The 22,155-nt window shown below is 31.9% G+C and overlaps 1 protein-coding gene across 1 annotated transcript in view; it reads left to right on the top strand.

Annotated features, from left to right (window-relative positions):
* The window catches only part of LOC107448495 (uncharacterized), a 52,859-nt gene that overhangs the window by 22,457 nt on the left and 8,247 nt on the right, over window positions 1-22,155 (top strand). The window contains exon 7 of the mRNA XM_016063722.4: window positions 19,139-19,540. Coding sequence (XP_015919208.4) covers window positions 19,139-19,540 — 402 coding nt within the window. The remainder of the gene's footprint in view (window positions 1-19,138; window positions 19,541-22,155) is intronic.

The following is a 22,155-nucleotide window of genomic DNA, read 5'->3' as shown; positions in this document are numbered from 1 at the left end:
ATTCAAACCCGCTTGTCGCTATAGAACGACTGGACTTTGGCATAGACATGATCAATCCTAGGGGACCCTATCTATATTAATTTTCTGTAATTAAGCAAGCACCAGCCAGAGCAGATTTTTTATTTTCATATAAAAGCACAACCCGCGTTTGTTCTTTGCTTATTTATAACCCTTAATTAAGCACACAAGCCTGCAAATATATGTTGTACTAATAAACAATAAAGCTCTTAGCTCAAAACTCACAAAGCACAGTGAATAAAAGCGCATAGCATAGATCATCAACTTAGCACAGTGAATAAAAGCGCATAGCATAGATCATCAACTTAGCAAAGTAATAAAAGCGCATAGCATAGATCATCAACTTAGCACAGTGAATAAAAGCGCATAGCATAGATGATCAACTTAGCAAAGTGAATAAAAGCGCATAGCATAGATCATCAACTTAGCACAGTGAATAAAAGCGCATAGCATAGATCATCAACTTAGCAAAGTGAATAAAAGCGCATAGCATAGATCATCAACTTAGCACAGTGAATAAAAGCGCATAGCATAGATCATCAACTTAAGCTAGTGTAAGCATAGTGAGTGCGAATATATTGTTAAAGTGGACACTGTGGTCCCTTTAGTCCCTAGTCGAGACAGTTTTGTTTTGGTTAGAATTTGTAGTAAAAATTCAACTTAATAAGCGTATTTTGAACAGGTCAAACTGAAGTTCCTGGAATTCTCGTAATGCTCCGCAAAGCATTACTTGGCTAGTTGTCTTAAGCAAAAAGCTAATCAGGTGCCAAGTGTGCACCTATAGATTACCAGCAATGTGATAAATAGCGTCTTTTTTTGGAATACCAAGAAGCAGGTAAGCCACATTGACTCTTTACTTTTTGCGGACTGATCTGCCAAAAATGATCAGCCTTTTAGATTCACCACAACAGTGCTCCAATGAGCCCATAGAAAGTAACCTGGCTCATGCCAAAAATAATGGGGTAACTGACTTACGGTTTAGCATCGTAGCCGAAGATAAATCATGTGCTATACCCCAGACATCCATCATCCGTCTTAAAGAGGATTTAATCGCTTCTGTACAGACCAAAAGAATAAAAAGCATACGTTTTCAAAAAAACTGCTCTCTGTTTATCCAATGCCAGGACATGGAAACAGCAAAATACTTCTTTGAGATTAAAAACGTTTTGGAAGTCCCAGTATCGGTTAAATGCCTTTTTGAATGTATTACAAAAAAGTTCATTCTCAGCAACTTTCCTGTAGAAATACCGGTTTCAGACATAATTAAAGAATTTAATCTCAAAAACAAAGTACAGGCTCTAGAAATTCGTCCACAACAATCTTGTTTAATATCGTAGGTACAGTTATACCGAAGAAACTTCGTTTGTACCAATATTACGAAACTAAAATTTTTCACGACAATGTTTCCCAATGCAAAAATTGTTGGATTTCTGGCACTCCCGACAAATACTGTAAATTTCCATCTAGATGCCACAGCTGTGGACGCCTTCTGTCCCATCTGGGCCCAGTCACTCGGAAGCCATGTTGACGGAATTGTAACGGAAGTCATAATCCAAATCAGCGGGATTGCCCTGCACTTTTAAATTTTGCAAAACTACAAAACTAATTAAAATTAATTCCACTCATTATGTTCCTCTGTGCAAAGCTAGAAGAATTGTTTGTTTAATTTTATTACTTTCTTTAAAAAAAATCCTCCTATGCAGAAATAATTAAGTCCGTGGCAGGAGAATATGTCAACGTGCTGAGTTAAAATCGAAACTTAACAAAGTTCTCGACTCTGTGGTGGGACCAAAAATGCGCGTATTTGTTAGGTCAAAAAAGTAAATTTTTTGCGGAATTCTAAAAAGTAAGTCTCATCAGCATTCCGGCTTAAATGCAAACAACTCTCCACTCAACTCCGCCAATACATTAGAAGCAGAAAAAAAACTCATTGGGACAAAATTTGTGCTAATTTAAGGTCCTCAAAGAACTAGAGGGTCCTAAAAATATCTCGACGAGAAACTCTTCCCATCCCTCCGGAAACCTGGTTTTAATCCACGCAAAGTTACTACAAATACAGACCCACTCGACCAAGCCAACCTTTTCGATGAAGACCATTTTCGTGAGCAAAGTCCCTCCCCAATCCCTTTCTATCTTTGGGGTCCGTACAATAATGAACTGGATATTCCTTTCTTGCCCACCAGTGGCGTAGCGAGCTTAACTCGCGCCCGGGGCACAATACCCTTTTAGCTCCCCCCCCCATTCGAAAGCCATATAATATTATATGTACAATATACTCGCAAATTAATAAATAAATAAAGTAAAATAAATAAAGTCATAGACTCAAGCTAGGCTTCAAATTTGAGACAAAAAATGTAGTTGAGAGAACAAGACTAGATTTTGAAATGTATATGATAATCTAGAATTAGTTCAAAAGATACCTATTATTTATTTTACATATTTATAAAGAAATATTTTAAAAACACGCAGTTTTAAAACAATAAGAAAGTAAATATTTATTATCTCTAAGGAGATACATATATTTAATAATCATATGATTATAATACATTAATAAAACTAGTTACTGAGTCTAAATTTTCCGTGCTTTTGATGAAGCAACTGTATCAATAATATCATCAAAATTGATCATTTAAAATTTTTCTCTTTCCACACTTAAAAATGCTAGGTCACTTAGGCGATCTGTCAAAATTAATTTTAATTTGCTAAATGAACGTTCGTAGCTAGCAATTGATACTGAGATAGTCAGGAGTATTTGAAGTGCCGCTCTCAAATTTGGAAAAACATCTTCTCCACTCGAGATTGATTATAAAAGTAAAAAATTCTAATGGGGTTTTAGGTTCAATTTCTTTTCTACTGCGGAGTAACATTTTGCTGTCACATATTTTGATAAAAAGTTCTATTCCATTGAAATCTGTATTATAAAATTCACCCAAATGTTTAAAAAAAATTTTCAAGGTCGTTATCAACATTATCCTTGTTTAATAAATTTTCAACGTCTAGTAAAAATCTAAATTTGAAATTAAGGTCACTTAATCGTGTACACATTTCTTGTTGGAGACTATCAAGAGTGCTTTTCATAACGCGAGAAATTTCACTTTCTGCGGAAAGACCACCATAGCCAATTCTCCAGGCACGTATTGTTGTATCCATATCCCATTTTTCACAAAGAGACTTCGCTTTTTCTATTGCCTCTTTACAGAGCTTGTCTCAAATTTCGGCTAGTTCAGTCGCTAATGATTCAAGATCATGGAACACTTCTCTAAAATTCATTCTAGGATCATGTAATCTGAGCTGCACACGATTAATCCTTCTTAAAATTTCATACCACAAATGAACTAAAGCTATAAAACTAAAGGTTAGTATATTTTGCAACAGAATTGTAGCTTCACTTCTGTTGTCACTTGTAGTGGCAGTGCGCTCTGCTAATTTTTCTAATAGTTCTTTTATATTCTCTAGCCCATAGATGATAACGCTAACCGCTTGTATTCTGGCGCTCCATCGCGTTTCAGATGTGTGACCTGCCATCACGGCAGCATTATCGTAACATTGTGATCTGCAGTTTGTTAATGAAATTTCATCGTAATTTAATTTCTCTAAAATTGTATTTTCGATCGAGGCTGCATCTTTAGCATGTATTTCAATAGAACCCTAAAAAGATTCTTTGATGGAAACTTTTTTATTGATAAAATCAGCATCTACATACTTAGCGACTTGGGACATTTGTTCTCGATGAGAGATATCAGGAGTTGAATCAAACAAAAGTCCATAATACTTATTTCTTTTGATATCGTTTATTCGTTGATTTCGAACTGTAGATGCCAGAAGATGAATGAATTCATTTGAATCTGTGGTGACAAATATGAGAACAAAAAATTTTTCTGTTAACAAATTTTTTCATACTCTATTCACTTAAGAATAGAATCGTCGAGTATATGTAGTAAGTAATCTTATTTGATTTATTACTTACCAAGAATGCCTTGGACTTGAAAGGTAGTAACATAGTGAAATATGCAATATAATTTATGCTGACATTAAACTTATATATAACATTTAATAACATTTCATTTTTATTCTAAGCAGAGCGCGGTGACAAGGACGCAAAACTGAAAAATACACGCCCAAAATAACTTAAAGGATACTATTTCGGGTATTTCACTAATTTGTTGCGGGCTTCCACAACCTGTCGCAAATGTCACGGATATGTAGAGTCACGGAAAAAAGTATGCGGAAAATAACAAATAATCTTTTTTTTAAAAAAACAGATAATTCTCAGGCACACAACAAATACGGCGTTGTTTATGTCCTTTCCTAGAAACGACAAAACGCTGTATTTGTTGTGTGTCTGAGAAGTATCTATATTAAAAAATAGACGATCCTTTAGTTGTTATTTTCCGGATACTTTCTTTCCGTGACTGTACATATAAGTACATTAGAGTGTTATTGTTATCGTTTTAAAATAACAAGCGTAAGCTACATTGCGTTTATACAAATAAAAATAAATAGTGTTCTGAAAGAAAGAATGTTTGCACTTTGTACACTGCAAATATTTATTATAACATATTATGAGATAGTTTGTGTAACCACACAGCGTAGATGCCATAAGGAAGTGCTGGCAGACACAGGTCTGCCAGTTAGAAAAGACGTCCCATCTCTATTATGAATATATTATTACAGTTTGATTTAGACTATTAAAGTGACATTATGAATTAAATATTAATATTTATGAATTAACATTTATTATATTACACTGGCACTAAATTTAAAATATATTTTCCAGAAATCAATTATAATAAAAAAAAATTATCCAGCAATTTTTTGTTTTGCGGACCATTTGGTGCCCCTTTGTGAGTAGCACCCGGGGCATGATGCCCGTCCTTGCCACCCCTCGCTACGCCACTGTTGCCCACCGAACTGGCAGTAGCTCAACTTAAAAAAAAAAAAAAACTCGACTCTGGACCAGACTGCATTCTGACTAGCCTCATTAAATTCACTCACTCTTTTTACTCTCATAAGCTGCTTAAATTTTTTTAACGACATTCAAGATACATCTCACCCCCCCTCAAGCTAATGGACTACAGCAAAAGTAGTTCCTAGCCTAAAACCAGAAAAAACCCTTAGAAATCCGCAGTTATCACCGGATTGTTCTTACCTCTACTTTTCGCAATAGTTTACGAATGTATGTTGCTGCAAAGGCTCCTTAATTTTAGTCTCCAACAAAACTGCTTCCACCCATCCCGCACTGGCTTCCTCCCTTTTCAAAACTGCAATACTACTTACTCAATCCTTCTTGGCATTTCAGGAAAAATTAAATTCCTAGTGCACTTTAGCATCCAAATAGAGTCTCAGTGCTGCCATCTAGTGTGGCAGGAACTAGACGTCCAAATTAACATGGCCAACGGTATCTCACCCATTGTGGTGGTCCTGAAAGAGTGGATACCACTTCTGGAGAACGCATTAGGTCTGCTCATCGGGAAGACTGATTGTGCAGCTCATTGGAAATAAAATAAAAAATCTTACTCAATCCTTTATCATGATATATTAGAAGTACGCGAACATAGAAAATTCATAGTCTGCATCGCACTTGATCTCGTTTCCGTATACGATAGGGTATGGACCGACATCACATGAAAAACCGTGCTCTTAAGGTGCGTTGACACGATCAAAGTACTTTGACCAAAGTAAGCGATTATATTCAAATTCCATTATAAAAGTAAACAAAACAAAAGTTTAACCAATCCTGTGCTTTTATTAAGGAAGGAGGAAAAATTGCTGTCCTTAAAATTAAATAAATTTATAAAAAGTTACCTGCATTTGTAATTGTCTCTAACTTTGATGTGACGTAATCTTCTTCAATGGCTGTTCAACTTTCATGCCTACTTTGATTAAAATAGTGATAATTGTGCTAATTATGGGCATCGGTATGAGATTTTTAGCTATGACGTACATCCGTGAGAGGATTCTAAAGGTAATTAGGGTCATTTCTAAGGATGCGTAGCTTAGAATTTTTCCAGTTTCATGGGGTGAAGAAGCTAAATCATAACTTAACCTTAACGGTTATAATCAAGTTCATTGTAGACTTGGCTTATTACATGCGTTGAAAAAAGGCAAATATATTACTCAAAGGCCATTCTCATTGCATGCAAAGCAGTTGCCACCAGGTCGGCATAATACTGGAATTCGATAAGCACAATGGGATTATGAGATTTAGGTTTTATGCAGAGTGTTTCGTGAGGATTGCTCTTAATATGTCTTTTTAGATACCTTGCGGAAAATGAGAAAAAAATACACTAGCATGTCGTAAATTTATATTTGACAAAGGGAAAAAAAAAACGATATCAAAATTTGACAAATCACGGAACAGGAAAGAGTAAGAAACATACAACAAACACATTTGATTAAGGGAAGAAACAGAGTGGAGTTTAAAAAATGATTATAAAACAAATTTAAGTTTCAACATCCAATTAAACCTGTTTTGATGTTTATTACATCTGCCTTTCTCAACTGTAGTTTGTCAGACTTCAATAGTATATTTGTTTTGTCCTTACCATAATACTAACTGTAATATGCATACTTCTTGTTTTCCTTTTTGCTAAGTATAATGAAAATACATATCAGGATCAGAATTTAGAGAACACACTGTATATTATACATTAAATAATTTACCTATACTAGTAAAATTTACACGTTTTTGCCAAATAATTTAAGAATTTGTATATTGCATGTTCGCAGAAAGAAAAAAAAAAGAAAAGTTTGTTTTTTTAATCTTAGAGCAAATAACGTAACTACGAACAATTAAAATTTCTCACTGCATAAGTTGATAGAAACAAAAGCAAGTCTCAAAAAATTCAATTCAAATGAATTCAATTTTATAACTGTTGCGTAGCATAAAGGAATGCTCCAAAATAAAGTTGGAAAGGAAATATTAAGCATTTTTGATCAACGTAAACATTTCTATAGCTCATCAAGATAAGATACACATGAAAATAAAATATTCTTTGTATAAAACAATTTTAATGTTCAGTAAGATAGAGTGCAAATAGTTAAATATATTTCGACCCTCTCATCATCAAACAATTGGCAAAAAACGTGAAGTCAAACAACCAGACATTTCAAAAATCTCAAGCAAATTTGTAAGATGAAACTAATATAATAAAATTATGAACTGAATTATGAAAATTATAATTGTATTTTGCTACTAACAAAGTTATTATTAAGCCATTAGGCTATTGCTAAAAAATATTAACTATACCCTAACACTAATCTGTTGCTTCAGTAGTTGAATACGAATAAAATTGAATGTAAAGTATAGAATAATAAAAACAATTTCTGTATAGTTAATATTGGTTATGCAGAGAATAAAAATTGCGTAGAATACTTTTTTCCAAAAATTGCGTTTACATTATTACATTAATTGCGTGTTTAATTACGTACTAAATTACGTAATGACGTTTTTTTATTGTAAAAATTATTTTTTTATAAAAATTTCTAACGTCAGTATTTGCAAACGTTCCCCTTAATCGAAGTCAGATGGTGAAGTATGCAGAACAGCGTTTAATGGATAAAAGTTCATAAATTAAATTTCTTCTTAAAAAAAAAAAAGCAGTTACTAGTGTAAAATAACTATTTCTTAATTTTAAAATAACAGTAATACTTAAATAAAAATCTCAATTTAAAAATTTTTATGAAGTAGAACCGAATCCTATGAAATCTCCTTACTCAAACGCTCAGTTTAATGTCCGTTTTACTTAAAAAAACCAAATAGTCATTTAAATTTAATTAAAAATTAAAATTCATATTTTTAAAATTTTAATAAAAATGAAAATTTATTAAGTTTTAAGTACACTGGTTATCATAAATTAAGGAAAATTCACAAAAATCGCGATAACTCAAGAAATTACACATGGAATTTTATGAAACTTACCCACAATATACAACACATAGTAAGGTATTAAACAACATAAAAAGAAATTATCAGACATTAATAGTAGTATAGAAATTAGCACATGTATAAAATAAACAAATTGGAAGTATCGGTTTGCAATAGAAAAAGTACCTTTAATATGGAATATGATTGCCTCTAGAAGCAATACAGCACAAACAGCGATGTGTGATGCTTTCAATTATGCGGTCTATCAGTTCAATAGGAAGTGAGAGCCATTGCTCTTGTAAAGCAGTTGCAAGCGTGGCAAGGGTCTGAGGGGGCGGATTGATGGCAGATACACGCCTCCCTAGAGCATCCCAAACGTGCTCGATAGGATTCAAGTCCGGGGATCGAGCTGGCCACTCCATGCGAGTAATTGTTTCCTGTTGAAGATAATCATCAACAATGCGAGCTCTGTGTGGTCTTGCATTATCGTCCTGTAACAGGAAGCAATCACCAATTGCCCCGGCATATGGGCGCACATAAGCATCAAGGATGTTGTCTCGATAAACCTGAGCATTCACGGTTCCCCTTGGAAAGACATGGAGGTATGTGCGCCCTCCTAAGGATATGCCTCCCCAAACACAGACACTGCCTCTTCCGTATGCATCTCTTTCACGGATGTTTGATGGATGATAACGGGTCCCAGGTTCTCTCCATATCAAATAACGTCTACTGTCACTTTCTAGACTAAACCTGGACTCATCCGTAAAGAGAACAGGCCTCCATTGATCTGACGTCCAGTGGACATGTTGTCGGGCCCACTGCAAACGGTCTCTCCTATGGCGTGATGTGAGCGGCACGCAAATGGCTGGTCGTCTCGCATACAGACCACCTTCGTGGAGCCTTCTGCGCACAGTTGACGTTGACACCAACCTTCCGGTGGCTGCAGCAAGAGAGGATCTAAGATGTGTCGGAGTAGCGGTTCTATTCCTGCGTGCACTTAATGTCAAATATCGGTCATCGGCACTGGTCGTAACAGTTGGCCGTCCTTGACTGAACCTCCTAGATGCCGAATCTGTGGTTTGAAATTGCCTCCAAAGTCTATGAACCACAGATGGACTCACATTTAGCCATCTGGCCACTTCTGATTGACTCTGCCCTGCCTCTAGTCTCCCGATGGCTCTCCATCGTAGTTCTTCAGGCAAATGATGCCTAGAGGTCATTATTACGAATTGGCTATCTCAAATTTTCAATGTCGCAATCACAGTAAAATTTGTGTGCTTTCTCTCAAACTTGGACTTTTATGCTCCAGGCAGATGACGTAAGCCGAGTGCAGCGCCACTAATTTGCATATTGCAATTTTACTCAGCTACTCTTAGTGGACAACATATGCAAATTTTGCACGGTTTGGCTTACTTTTGAAAGAGTTATCGCTATTTTTGTGATTTTTCCTTAATTTATGATAACCAGTGTATATTTTAATAAAATTTTGAAATAATCATTATGGTTTCAAAGAAATCAAAATTAGTTCAGGCGATCCCAAGTGTCTAACGAAATTCAGTTTCATATAGCCAATATTTTTATGCTGTGGATTGTAGTTCAGCCCTGTTTCCCTTTTTATGAAATTGCATATAAACAATTATTTTAATTAAATATTATCTTATAATGACGTTGTCAGAAGTTAGAAAAGACTCTTTTAATTTGAATAGACCAGAAAAGCAGATAAAAATTATTTTTAAATTTACTACTGATAGGAAAGTACTGAAATTTTCTGTTACCGATGCTTCCGCACTCAATCACGGCATGTAGGCGTATTTTATGAACATCCGATTTAAATACTAAAAATTATCGTGTTTATTTTAAACGGAAAAATTTTTTGTGCAAAAAAATGCTTTAAAATTGCTATAATATTTGGCACCAGTTACAATTCTTAAAAAAAAAAATTAATTTATAACTAGTTCAAAAAAATATTACATGACGAACTTGGCATGTTTGAGCATGTTATTTTTATTGAAATGTTGTTGCATGTTGTTTTTATTGAAACTAATTCACGTGTATACTAGTATAGAAGGCGCAGTTAACGTTACTTTTGTTTAATTAAGGTAAGAGTTAAGATTTTAAAAATGCAAGAAAATTTGCATTTTGAATTAAAATCATAAATAGTTAAATGCTTATACACCTTTTGACAAGAAAGTATTCGCTCTAGAGATTCCTATCTCATTACTCTCCTTTTAAATAATAGCTTGAACAGGTGAGCCACATTTCTAAAACTACTCTACGACTCTTAATTTTTCCACTTTGTAATCTAATAGCTTTTTAATAACTCGGAGGAGAAATTTACTTAGTGTTTATTCAGTACTTTAAAAAAGATGCCAAGTAAATTTTATTTCTACGAAAGCAGATTTAATGCAATGTCCGGTAATGGTTCATTTCATGATCTTATAAATTACAATGTTTAATTTTTTTCTGAAAAGTAGATTTCTTTGCATGATAAACGATGGAAAATTGGTCGTTGATATTGAAATTTATTTGATATCAGATATTCATATGAAACTTTCGACGCAATATGAGGACATCATTCTGTAAACATTTCTTATAACAAAGGTAAACTTAAAGAGATCACAGGTAGACTTATAGGATTATGTGAAACGCAAAAAATTCCACGACTGTCGAACAAATGTGACGCCCGAACGTGTAGCGGTAGACTGCCGTTCTGCTTCCTCTTCGTGCTTCACATTCGTCCAGCCGTTTCGGAATTTTTCCATTTTAGCGTACACTCTAAAAACTGTACCTCTGATTTCAGAGGCACATTTGGATCATTTGTGCCTCTGCATTTTAAGGGCACAACGTACCTTTAAAAATGAAAGGCACAATGTACCTCTGATTTCAGAGGCACATTTGGATCGTTTGTGCCTCTGAATTTTAAGGGCACAACGTACCTTTAAAAATAAAAGGCACAATGTACCTCTGATTTCAGAGGCACATTTGGATCGTTTGTGCCTCTAAATTTTAAGGGCACAACGTACCTTTAAAAATGAAAGGCACAATGTATCTCTGATTTCAGAGGCAAAATCAGATGTACATCTTAACTTGAAAGGTACACTGTACCTTAGATTTTGCTTTTGCTTTTGCTTTTGCTCATTGAAACAAGCATTTAGTGGTTCCAAAACCTGTTATTTACCAGATTTGAACACATTTTTTTTTTACCTATTTGTAATTTGTTAGCACTTCATATAAAAAGGGACTTTCTATTTGGTTTACACTATTACCAAGATATTAATTATAATAATTCTTAATGAAAAATATTTCTCCATTCTTTGAATATTGGCCACTTGAAAGTGATCATTTCAAGGGATTCCATCTAAGGCTTTTTCATAGACAATTATAAAATATGTAAATTTATACAATTTCTTTAATTATGTAGCGTTTAATGATACTTCAACAACTAAAATGGTGCTTTTCTGATCAGATATAGGTACAAAAAGATAATATTTATCTCTGTTAACCCAATTCAATAATAATTCATGGATTTTTTTTTCAAAAAGCATCCTCAAAATGGAAATTTCTTATAAATTTAGATATTTTTTAAATATTTAGAGATTTAATAAAATAGTTTTATAATGATCAAAATTAAACAATAAATATCATGAAATCTAATATCTTTTATTTTCACACATAAAGAACAATTTTACATAATTTAGTAACAGTTGCACAAATATGGAAAAACATAGAACTTACATAGAATATTTTAAAATGATGGATGTAGATTTTGACAACTTGGATATTTTACAACATAAAATATGTTTAATCAAATGACTTAACAAGTGTAAAATGAAAGATTTCCTTCCATTGATATGGATTTTTTTAAAATCCAAATTTTGGCGAAGAATATTAACAGGTTAGGCGCCATCATTCCCATTTTGGGAACATTAGCTTTCAATTTTTTTAGAACTAACTGTACTTAATATTATTTAATCGATGATTTTATGTGAGCTCAAAATATATGAAAAGCCTTCTGCAATTTTTTTGGAAAGCTTGTTTCAGAATTTTTTTTAATTGTATTTTAAAAAAACGTGAAATTCTGCATTTTTGTCCCAATCATTAAACATGCATTTGTTTTATAAATATCATTAAAATAAGAATTACTTTCGTGCTTCAACTTAATTACAACAATCAGATTATAGTCGGATTGAGGATTAATAAACTTCAGACTTCTATCTTAATTCTCTTTTCTATAATCCGAAATTCGATGTCTACAGTATTTCTTAAAATGCCCTATTTCACTACAATAGAAGCATTCACTTTCAGATCTAAATTTCTTCACAATACTTGGCGAATTCCATTTCTCATTAAAATGTTCTTTCTGGCGATCGTTATTACACGGAATATCTTGTGGATCATACTGAAAATTGGCAATGAGATTTTCTTTAAAGTAATAATAATTATAATCATAAATTTCTGACCTTTCAGCAGGAATAAGCTGTAAAGCACACGAAAACCAAAGATCGAAATTCACACTAAATCTCTTCGCTTTCTGTTCAAAGAGTTCGAAGTACCGTCGAATTCCACACTTCTTGGCATCAATTTTAAACATCTCATTCACTAATTTTTTCTTAAGTAGGAAATCCATAATAACAATAATATTTGTCACCAATTCTTTCAAAAACTTAATAAAACATTTCTGGAACGGATCCCAACGCTGCCACCAATTAAATACATAGCTGTAGCGTATCAAGCTATATTAAAGAACTGTTGAGTTTTTTTATAAAAACATTTATTTCACACCTCAACAAATACAATAACAAATATAAAGTACCCGTAACGGGATAGTTAAATCTCATAAAGGAAACTAGAAAAAGTGCCCGTAGCGGGATATATGAAAACTCACCCGTAACGGGATAGATAAAATATCAAGGCACTCTGGATAAACCCGTAACGGGTAATATGAAAACTCAAATTCCGCACAAAACTAATTCTAAAAAATCAACAACTTTCTGGTGTTCTAATTTTATCGTCTGCTTTTATTATTTGTATTTCGTCATAAAATATTTCATTGATGTGCGCATGCGCTTCTTCTCCGTTACATCGTACTGAAGAAAAAGAATTGAAGCCCATTTGAGAGGCACAGGGAACCGGTAAAATCCTTTCGTACCGCGCATTGACTCGCGTTTGCTTTGGTGCCTTTCATTTCTTGTGGTGCCTCTCATTTTTAAAGGCACATTAGTTATGTGCCTCTAACACGAGAAAATGAAGGGTACATTTAGCTTGTGCCTTTTATTTAAGAGGTATAGTTTTTAGAGTGTACGCAGCAGTAAACGTCAAGTTTTCCTAAAACCTGGGTGGTCCGGAATTGTGATGCTAGATCGCATGTTCGGGATCCTAAGTAAACTGAAAACCCTTGCGTTTACGATTAGTGATAAGCCTAGGAGTTAGAATTGATAAATTAACTTCTGACATTTCTTAAAATAATTATAATAATTAAGTATCGCAAAGGGGTGGAGTCTACAAGAGTAAGGTCCTGGACCCTGAAAAATCCCCAGTTCCTTATAATATCAGGACTACAATATTTAAGACGTTGAAATACACGATGAATCTCTGCGTCTGTGATAATTTCTTATTTACTGTTCGCTAACGAAAACAAAAATTGACGCTCCACCACTGTTGGCGCCTCTCTCGGCTTTGGCTTCGTTTATCTTTTAATTTGGCGAAAGGAAAAGCTCTTGTTGTTCTTTGTTCTGATATAGTCGGACGTCTTCAAATGGCGTCATTCATCGTTTCGTTAATCAATAATTAAATAGTTATCGTTTGTTCTAAATTATTCGTAAATGCAGTCCGCATATCGACTCCCTCAACAACCACTATTCTTCATCGAAAAAGAATGCACTTTCTCAAGTTCTAATAACGTTGAACTTTTGTTTCATCAATTTTTTTGGCACTAACTATTCATTTTAGAATATCGTTTCGATTTATTTTGAATACAAACATGTGTAATTTCCATCTTCTCCTGAAAGTGCAATAGTTTATTTAAAAATAACGCTACGATCAACCCCGAAAAAAAGCAAACATCCTGTTATTTTTCTGGTCTTACCCATATTTTGATGAACTCGAAGTCATAACAAATACGTGAAATGAATATGAAAATTCACAGTAACTGAAATTAGGGAATGTGGTTGAAACTTATCGATATGTGGGCATTATATCAATCTATTTTATGACAGCTGGATAATTAGTCATGATCAATATATATTTGGCTAAAAAAGTTTTCTTACTGAAAATATGATGAAAATATTCAAAATTTAAATTTTTACGATATTAAGATTTGAGAAATGTTGAAAGGTTTGAACCATTATCATTACGAATAAGTTTAATCTAAGATTTTTATATGCCGAAAGTTCATAACAGGAAAAATCTCACTTGCTAAATAGTATTAAAATATAAAGATGACCGCCATAAAATGGCAAGCATAAATTTTTTGTAAACTTAACAAAAAGTTGAAGGTAAAAGAAATTTATTTGACTCATACTTTTATCAAAATAGATATGAAAACACAACTCACTGGCTTAAATGAGAAATATTAAATAGACTGGAATTGGTGTAAACTGTATTTAACAGTTGACAATTTTTAATTAAAACTTCTCTAAAGGAATAGAACCATAAAGTTATTTATACTAGGAATGAATGCTACTTTTAGGATTAAAAAATGAATTCTTTTTTACGAAAAAAAGGTAATGCAGTGTAATAGCGAACATTTACTTCAGCAGAGTTTTTAAATATAAGAAGTTTCCTCCTTATTGAGTACTCTGTATATTGTAAGATTTAAAGTTTTTCCCTTTAAATGTTTAAATATCCTAAGCGATAGACGGATCATGGGTTAGTATCCCCTGCCGTCCATCTGACCGTGGGAGGTTTTCGCGTTTTTCCTCACCCTGTAACGCAAATGCGGGTTAGTTCCATGTAAGTCCCCCGCGAAGACTACTTTGACCCAATCCTGTATTTGCCTTACCATCTGAAATAGGTTGAAAATTAGTGAAATGTCAATTTTTAAAAGTATCTTAAAGCATCGGGCAACCAGTTTCGCATTTAACATTGAATTGTAATAACTGTACACTTTATTCCGAGTGATATGAGCAAATTCTACCTGGTACTTTAATGGTTGCCTTACTGATATACCTATTTAGGCTGTACCGTAGTTTTAATTCGTTTAAATTTCCCTGTTATATTTGCCACATATCTTCAAACATTGCATAACTTGAATTGTCTTGAATTTAACAGTGTATAATAATAATTTGGCACTTTATCCAGGCTTTAAGCTAATTCTACTAGGCACTATTTAGGATGAACTGCCGTTTTAATTTTCATCTAAATTTAGCTACTACATTTGCCACTTAACTTTCTTATTTCGCTTAAAAATGTATTAAATCATATTTTTCTAATTGATAATGGAATAGAAAACAACTTTTAAATATGCTTGTCTTACTTCAACATTTACTTCAACAGAGTTTTTAAATATAAGAAGTTTCCTCCGTATTGAGTATAAAGCTTTGTATAAAGCTTTTTCCTTTGAATGTTTAAATATCCTAAGCAGTAGACGGATCATGGGTTAGTATCCCCTGCCATCAATCTGACCGTGGGAGGTTTTCGCGTTTTTCCTCACCCTGTAACGCAAATGCGGGTTAGTTCCATGTAAGTCGAGCGAAGGCTACTTTGACCCTATCCTGTATTTGCCTTACCATCTGCAATAGGTTGAAAATTAGTGAAATGTCAATTTTTAAAAGTATCTTAAAACATCGGTCAACCAGTTTCGCATTTAACATTGTATTGTAATAACTGTACACTTTATTCCGAGTGATATAAGCAAATTCTACCTGGTACTTTAATGGTTGCCTTACTGATATACCTATTTAGGCTGTACCGTAGTTTTAATTCGTTTAAATTTCCCTGTTATATTTGCCACATATCTTCAAACATTGCATAACTTGAATTGTCTTGAATTTAACAGTGTATAATAATAATTTGGCACTTTATCCAGGCTTTAAGCTAATTCTACTAGGCACTATTTAGGATGAACTGCCGTTTTAATTTTTATCTAAATTTAGCTACCACATTTGCCACTTAACTTTCTTATTTCGCTTAAAAATGTATTAAATCATATTTTTCTAATTGATAATGGAATAGAAAATAACTTTTAAATATGCTTGTCTTACTCTGGAATTTTATTTAGCTATCATATAAAATTTAAAAAATGGAGTTTGTAAATTAAAAATGCTATAGAGTTCAAATAATTTGAATTGTTGATAATATTATCAGCTTTAGGCGTTAACATATCGAGAACTAGTTATTTTTTTCTGCTATACTCAATTTCCGGATAAAGTATTTTGAAAATATAAGTTAAATTCAGCAAGGGAATGCAATTTTTATTTAATTTTCAAGATAAAAGTTAAAAACTGCACCTTAATTTTAACAGGAGGAACAAAATCTAGATAAAAAACTATACTATCGCTGTACCAGAAATTCAAAAATGAAAAGTTACTCGCTCACTCTCTATTTGTTAAATAATAAATGTAATTTTTCTTTAGTTTTACAAAATCTATTTTTTATTTTAAATTGAATACTTTTTAGTTGAGTATCAACACATTTAGTTTTTAATTTTTAAAGCAGTGCAACTAAACTATACATCGATTTAACTGCAATACTCCAATAAAATCTAAAGTCAAATTTAAATTCAAATTTTTAAATTCAAATTTAAAAAGTCTAAGCCAAATTTTATCCGCGTTATTATCGTAATAATTTGTTAGGTGTTCGCCCAATTTGACTAGATTAGCAATAGTTTTTTTTTTAATTCGCATTTAAAATATTTCTTTTTAAATTTCTGGAGTAGTTTAAATTTAAAAATGAATTCATTATTTTAAAAAGGGTCATCTACACTTTGAATCCATTGAAGAATTTTCCTCTTTTTAAAATGATTAGTTCATTTTATAATTTTTCAGGAAATTTTCAATTTACGTTTCATTTTAAGAGTCTAAGTTTTATAAAGCTAGGATTTAATAAAATAAACAAGGTTGGAAAACTTAAATTGCATTGCCTTTTACGAAATGTTTTAATTTTATGATTAAGAGCTTTAATTTTTTTCAAAAAGTAAGTTCTCATAAATATATTTTTATATTTAAATTTTTATTTTATTTCCTTCATTTGCTCAAATTTTATCAACAAAAAAAAAGATTTATTAATTTTGATAACTATAAAGATATCTAAATTTTAAGATTCATACACTAGCCTTACATCAATCGTATGCATAACTAGGTGAAAATTAATTTCGAAAAACTAATTAGCTGCAAAGGAATCTATTTTGTATAACTATAGTAAATTGTCTTGAGTTTCATTAAATAAAATTATAAAAGATCTCACTATCTGTTTTTTACACTGATTATAAATAAATAAAAGTATTGAGTAAAACTTTTGCACGAAATTGTGATTCATGACCTTTGTACTCGCATAGCAGAAAAACTTTCATATGAAGAGGTTAGTTAACTGTTTAAAGCGGCAATTTTCAAAGAAATGGGAGTTGTGGAGAAAAATATCTTCGCCAACGATACATTTTATTCAGCAAAGTCTTTAAATTTTGTGCATATGAAGTCATGCATATGCTGATTGGTCAATATTTGCTTTCCGAAGGGAAAGATTCCAAGTTGATTTCACAGTCAAAATAACTTTAAGGTTACTCGTTGATTGCAATATGAACTTAAAACCTTTCGCCCCTCTAAACACAGAGATAGCACACTCAGTACCTATATCCATGGAGATACACAAAATGTAAAGACTTTTTGCAAAATAAGCCTTGTATTTTGACATCTTGTAATTATGGAGTCTTTGCTCTTATAAGGCATTATTCTATTTTTTTCTAAAATCTAAACTTTTGCTTAAATTATTTATGCTAAGAATTTTTTACCCTTGTTTACTCTGAAAATAAGCTACTACTTTTCTTTATAAATAATAAATTTCCAAATTTCCAGTTTTGATGCAGAATCACTTTTTAAACTGTTCTTTCGGAGGATGAAAGTTTCAGTCAAAAACTTGATATTGAACTACCTTTTTATAGTTTATTTAGAACAAAAATACCCAGCACTGTTTCTCAAAAAGCAATCTTCGTTGAAAAACATTTTCAAAAAGCTTTAGTTTCCGCGGTAGGACCAGATCATAAACAATCTCTTGGGGTTCCGTTTTAAACTGCATTGCTCAACGAAATTTCCAGATTCGATTGGCTTTTCCAGTAAGAAAAATATATTAGAATCGAAAATTAGTTTTGCTTCAGTATTTTTCAGACACCCAAATATGGCAAAATATTGAAAGTGTTATAAGAATGTTCACATCTATACTCAAAACCAAGTGCCAAAAATGTTAAATTATCTGGATTGAGATCATCCAGATAATTTAACATTTTTGGTAATTTATCATTTTCCAGGTAATTTATCATTTTATATAATTTATGTAACTGTTTTTACGCCTTTTATTACATAAATTCTACATATATATAATTTTTTACGAAGTAAATTGAGATAAATTACATTGAAGCTATAATCTTTCTCCCTTAAATAAAAATTTCTTAATGCATTGGCTTATGGAGGCTGGTATCTTCTTAATTAAAATATTCTGCAATAGATAATCTCATAAATACATGAATATACGGCATAAAATATAAAAGATTTCAAATAGAAATTTTATGATAAATTGCATTATAATTAAATATTATAATTAACCTAAATATAAACATTTCTGTATGTTATGATTATTTGTTACAATACTGTATAAAATTCTGTAATATTATTTATTTTTTCATTAATTATAAATACTTATTTGATGAAGAAACTTTTCTGCTTAAAATGTCAATTATTCTATTTTTAGACTGCTTTTCTTAAAAAAAATTACAACAAAAGTACTTTGTTTCTAAATCGGTGTTTTTTTCTTCCTTCGCTTGCAACATTGTTTGTTGTCGTGATGACCTTTTATCAGACATAGCCCCAACCTAGACCTACCAAAATGTTTTGATTATAGATGCATTTTATGAATTTTTAATACTTCGTGTAAAGGAAGAATAAAATATTAAAATTTTTGAATAGCTTATTTGCTAGACGTTGCATGCTTTTTCGGTTGCTTAGTTATTTCTAAAAATAATAAAATCATTTTTCTTATAATTTCGTATTTCGTGAATTAAAAAAGAAATTAATTGCGATGCTAATAATATATATAGGAGATGCTTAGGTACGAAAAACAGTGTTTAAAGTACAACAAAGTTATTTACATTTGGTTCATCGTTTCATAGTTTTTCCCGGAAGTTATCTCGTAATAATGATAAATACTAAGACTATAACTTTTTTTCTCTGGATAAGTTGCCAGACATTGGGTTTTGAGGTTTCAACATTTTCACCATACTATTTTTGGTTCGAAGATAAATTCCACGAGAATTGGGTATTGGGTGAATATAACAAATCTCTTATGATATCTTGTCTGCAGAAATGCCAAAGCAATTCCGATTGTGTTGGTCTGGCGCTTGGACCAGTTGAGGAAGGTGATTATTCAAGAGATTGTTACACTCTGAAACATATCAATGAAGAGGATTGTTCTGATGGCGGCTGTGCTTACGAGGGTTATCAGGTTTACCACGTAAGTCTATGAGGATAATTTGAAAATTTGATTTTGAAGTGTTTTACTGCATTTCATGCATTAATTTAGTTGCATGTTAGTTCCAATTGTATGGTGATATGTTTTAATAATTTCAAACAGATTGCTGCCATATCTCCATAAACTTTCTTATTAAAAATTTTTTTTTAGAGTCTTATTTTTTTTTAGCATCAGTAAAAACGAAATACTGGGAAATTGAAATATTGTGATATCTTTCAAATTTAATTTGTAAGTATGTCGTAACTAATGAATTGAAAATAACAAAGGAAAACAAAAACAATTTTGAAGGATTCATTACTATATTTCAAGAATTAGTTTTATTGCAGGGGAACCTTATTCTACGGAGGTATAAAAAGTTGCCTAAATCTTACCTCTCCTAAATCATATCGTCTTTTATTTCTAAAAAAAAGTATTGAGGGTAGAATACAACATCGAATAAATTAGGAAGCTTTTTTTTCACGTGGAGATTCAGGCAGAAGAATCAAATCGTTGTGCACACGCGTTAAAATTTTATTTAGATTTATAGGTTTTACAAATTTTCAATGCCATTTTGAACATCATGTGTTAGGATATAGTAGATCTAATGCTGTGTGCAAATCATTATATGCATCACATAATTGTTAAATAACTTATTTTGTTATATTTTACTTGTTTCTTATGTAGCTAATTATTGTTTAAGGCTAAGAGTAAGGCATTGATTAAACGCATCGTTATGTGACCTGCTTGCTTAAATTGTACTGGTTGGGTGCTCCTAAATCATACCGGTACGATTTAGAAATAAATTCCAAGGTCCACATATGCCCTACGCGTTTAATATCTTTAAGTATCAGTTTAATTTATTCCAAAATTCGCTTAGCAATAAAAAGGTAACATGATTTGTACACTATTGAAATTCACGAAATCAAATAGCATTTTTGAATACTCACTTAATGGTTTGCAAATTTGCCTACCTTTTCCCGTATAATGCAAGTTCTACTTCTTTTTAATGGTGATTTGACTCATTCAAAAAATCTAGACTCTTTAGAGTTGGCGAGGAATGTTGCATTAATTACGTTACAGCTACCGGGACACGTGACGCTACTACTCAAACCGCTGAGCAGGTCATTTTTCAAGCCTTTTAAACTGTACTTTATTTAAGCAGCTGGGAAATGTTTGAAAAGTTATCCTGGTTTGATTATCACACAATACCAAGAGTCAAATCTAGTGAAAGAGGCTTAGAATCGGGCAACAACCATTGAAAATTCTGTTCAAGGATTTAAGGACTTCAGCGCGTGACCTGTTGATCCACCACTTTTTAATGAAACTGATATTTCACTAGCTGAAACTAGACGAATTAATCGAATCCAAATGATGCGCCTTCTCGTGACGTAAGTAATTATACGTTTGGAAAGGATTTACCAGACTAATATGCTTCAATGTCTTTCTTTGCACCGAACGTTTCAATTAAATAGATTTCATTGATTTCAACACCTAATATGTAATTCACAAAGAGCTGTAGTTTAAACAATCAACCCTTATTGAAATAAACTGGAACTATCGATTGAACGTACACTCGACTTAGAATAAGTTAAAGAGCTGGAAGATGAATGTAAAACTAAAGAAATTTGGTCGAAAACCCTCAAATTCAGTTAAAAAAAAAAAAAAAATTGAAAACAGTAAACTGAAATCTAAGAAAACAACTCCTCGAAGCAAAGAATCGAAACAAGTTAGATATATTCAATAAATAGTCCCGAGAAATGAAAGCTGTAGGATATTAATTGGTTTAAAAAACTTCATTGTCTCCAAAAATATATAGATGAAAATGAAAAGGACATGTTTCAAGCGCTCAAAAATAGGCACCCTTTCACAAGATTTGAAGAATGGTTTACTATATGTGTAAACCTCATTCAGTTACAGATATGGTGTATAGTTTCCAATGTAAAACTTGGATTCATAATAAATGTTGCCGCCAAAAATTAAAGAAAAAGTTTTGTATGTCGTACCTAAAACATAATTGAGCCGAAATCCTATCCAACATTGAACCTTATTTTTTTATGACTACTTATTTTTAAAATTAATTATGCTTTTAATTCTAAGTAAAAGTCATAATTGTGCTATCTAGTAACAAACTGTCATGTTTTATGGTAACTTTTTTGACTTATAATGTCCTTTACTGTACTCGTAACAGTCTAGAAAATGTCTTACTGTATTTTACATTAAAATACTAGGCACTTGTTTTCGATTACATAAAAACTAAATTTATGAAACATTTCGATGCATGTTTAATAAATTATACCATAAAATATTACTAAAAACTGTTTTTTGCGCAAAGCTATTTTTGAATACGTGAGTTATAAAAACGTTTGTAAACACATTTTCATAAGTGCAATTTTTTTTCGCTGATGAAGGGTGAAGTGACAAAGTAAAAACTAACAATATGAGATTCCAAAACTTCCGATTGTTCTCCTAGCTAAAGAATCATTGTTACAATTCTTAAACCTCGGCTTTTCAAATATATTTTGCAAATAAAAGAAAAATAAATAAATAAATAAATTAACTAAAATAAGAATTGGTTTTTATTGAGAAAGTTCTTGAATTAAGACGGGTTTAACGAAAAC

This window comes from Parasteatoda tepidariorum, chromosome 7, assembly GCF_982258835.1.
Source record: "Parasteatoda tepidariorum strain Cologne lab strain chromosome 7, Ptep-v5.0, whole genome shotgun sequence".
NCBI classification, from domain to species: Eukaryota; Metazoa; Arthropoda; class Arachnida; order Araneae; family Theridiidae; genus Parasteatoda; species Parasteatoda tepidariorum.
The sequence above is the reverse complement of the archived record's forward strand: the minus strand, read 5'-3'. Positions and strand labels throughout refer to the sequence as shown.